Source organism: Seriola lalandi, unplaced genomic scaffold (genome assembly GCF_002814215.2).
Source record: "Seriola lalandi dorsalis isolate HSWRI2012SDOR001 ecotype SW California unplaced genomic scaffold, Sedor1 jcf7180002004847, whole genome shotgun sequence".
NCBI lineage: Eukaryota > Metazoa > Chordata > Actinopteri > Carangiformes > Carangidae > Seriola > Seriola lalandi.
The window spans coordinates 1-1,454 of record NW_019475502.1 but is presented as its reverse complement, the minus strand read 5'-3'; the positions used below and the strand labels follow the sequence as shown (position 1 = coordinate 1,454).

The 1,454-nt window shown below is 43.9% G+C and overlaps 1 protein-coding gene across 1 annotated transcript; it reads right to left on the bottom strand.

Moving 5' to 3' along the window:
- Positions 1–5: 5 nt before the first annotated feature.
- Positions 6–1,428, bottom strand: LOC111669446 (voltage-gated inwardly rectifying potassium channel KCNH6-like; the record flags this gene model as incomplete). Its single annotated transcript, XM_023425757.1, has 3 exons — positions 6–64; positions 909–1,150; positions 1,271–1,428. Coding segments are annotated over 3 exons (459 nt in total), but the record flags the coding sequence as incomplete, so codon positions are not given.
- Positions 1,429–1,454: the final 26 nt, after the last annotated feature.

Below are 1,454 nucleotides of genomic sequence, written 5' to 3'. Positions count from 1 at the left end.
GTACCAGAGTAAAGCCGCTGGATGATGGCCGACACATTACCGAAAATACTGGCGTACATCAAAGCTGGAGAAGAGACGCAAACAGAGACTTTGTGTCGTTCGCCTTCGATTCAATCGAGGAAGTTAACAGTTGATCATCTAGTGGTTCATTAGAAACCAGAGAACAAGAAACCAACAAATGATGGTAGAGTAAATGATAAATGATGCTGGAGAAATATTATTATTTGATATTTGAATTCAACAGCAAAACAAATACACCCTTCAATTCCTTGCTCATTCAGGAGCTCTGCCCCCAATTTAATTACCAAGGCAACGGCACAAAGGCAGAGAGCGTCTTATATGGCGTCTTATATGGCGTCTTATATGGCATGTTTGTGGAAACTCTTTTAACACAGCTGAAGCGAGACAAGCCTTAAATATAAAACATCAAACAAAAATGAAAACACAAACTCTGCCTTCAAAACACAGTGGAGGAGAAACTAGTGAAAGATGGTTGTTTGGATTGTTTTTACAAAACTAGAGGAGGGAAAGAAGGTTTGTAGCTAAGCTAACAGGAAAGCTAACATTAACTTCCAACCAAATAAATCCACCATGCTAGCAAACTTGTTCTGAGAAACTCTCCACCCACTGTTTGTTTGTATTACAGTAGATATTGTGTTCATTAATAATAGTCTGTAAAGTCATCTTTCTTACTACTAGTTGCTATAATACATATATATATATATAAATACATATATATTGTATATAGGCCTACAGCTGTAGTTCTTCACCTCCTCAGCCTCCTCCTGATGAGCTAGATTTGTGTTGTTTGTTATAAAAGGTCATTTCCTTGACGTGAGTGTCTCTGGCTGAACTACTGAAAGCTTCGGTTCTTTCAGTTCAGCTTTCCTGGCGTGTGTGGGACGTACCGCCGATGAGCATGACACAGATGGAGAAGATCTTCTCAGAGTTGGTGTTCGGCGAGACATTTCCGAAGCCGACGCTGGTCAGACTGCTGAAGGTGAAGTACAGAGCTGTGACATATTTATCTCTGATGGAGGGACCGGACTCCGTGATGGAGTCGTTGTACGGCTTCCCCAGCTGATCGCCCAGAGTGTCCAACCAGCCGATCCCCGCCGAGGCTGACCGGTCCACATTACCTATGGCGTACCTGGGGTAAGAGGACAAACATCCTGTGCTTGAAACAAAAAGAAGGAGCTTAAAACAGCAGCACGTGTTCTTAATAAAGTTTGGCTGTAAGTTCCATGTGCTACAGGTTAAAGTAATGTACCAGATGCAGGCCAGCCAGTGGGCGATGAGGGCGAAGGAGCACATGAGGAGGAAGAGGACGGCAGCGCCATACTCCGAGTAACGGTCCAACTTCCTGGCTACACGAACCAATCGCAGTAACCGAGCTGTCTTCAGTAAACCAATCAGCGTGGTGGTCTGTTAGCAGGAGGAGAGAGAGAGAGCAG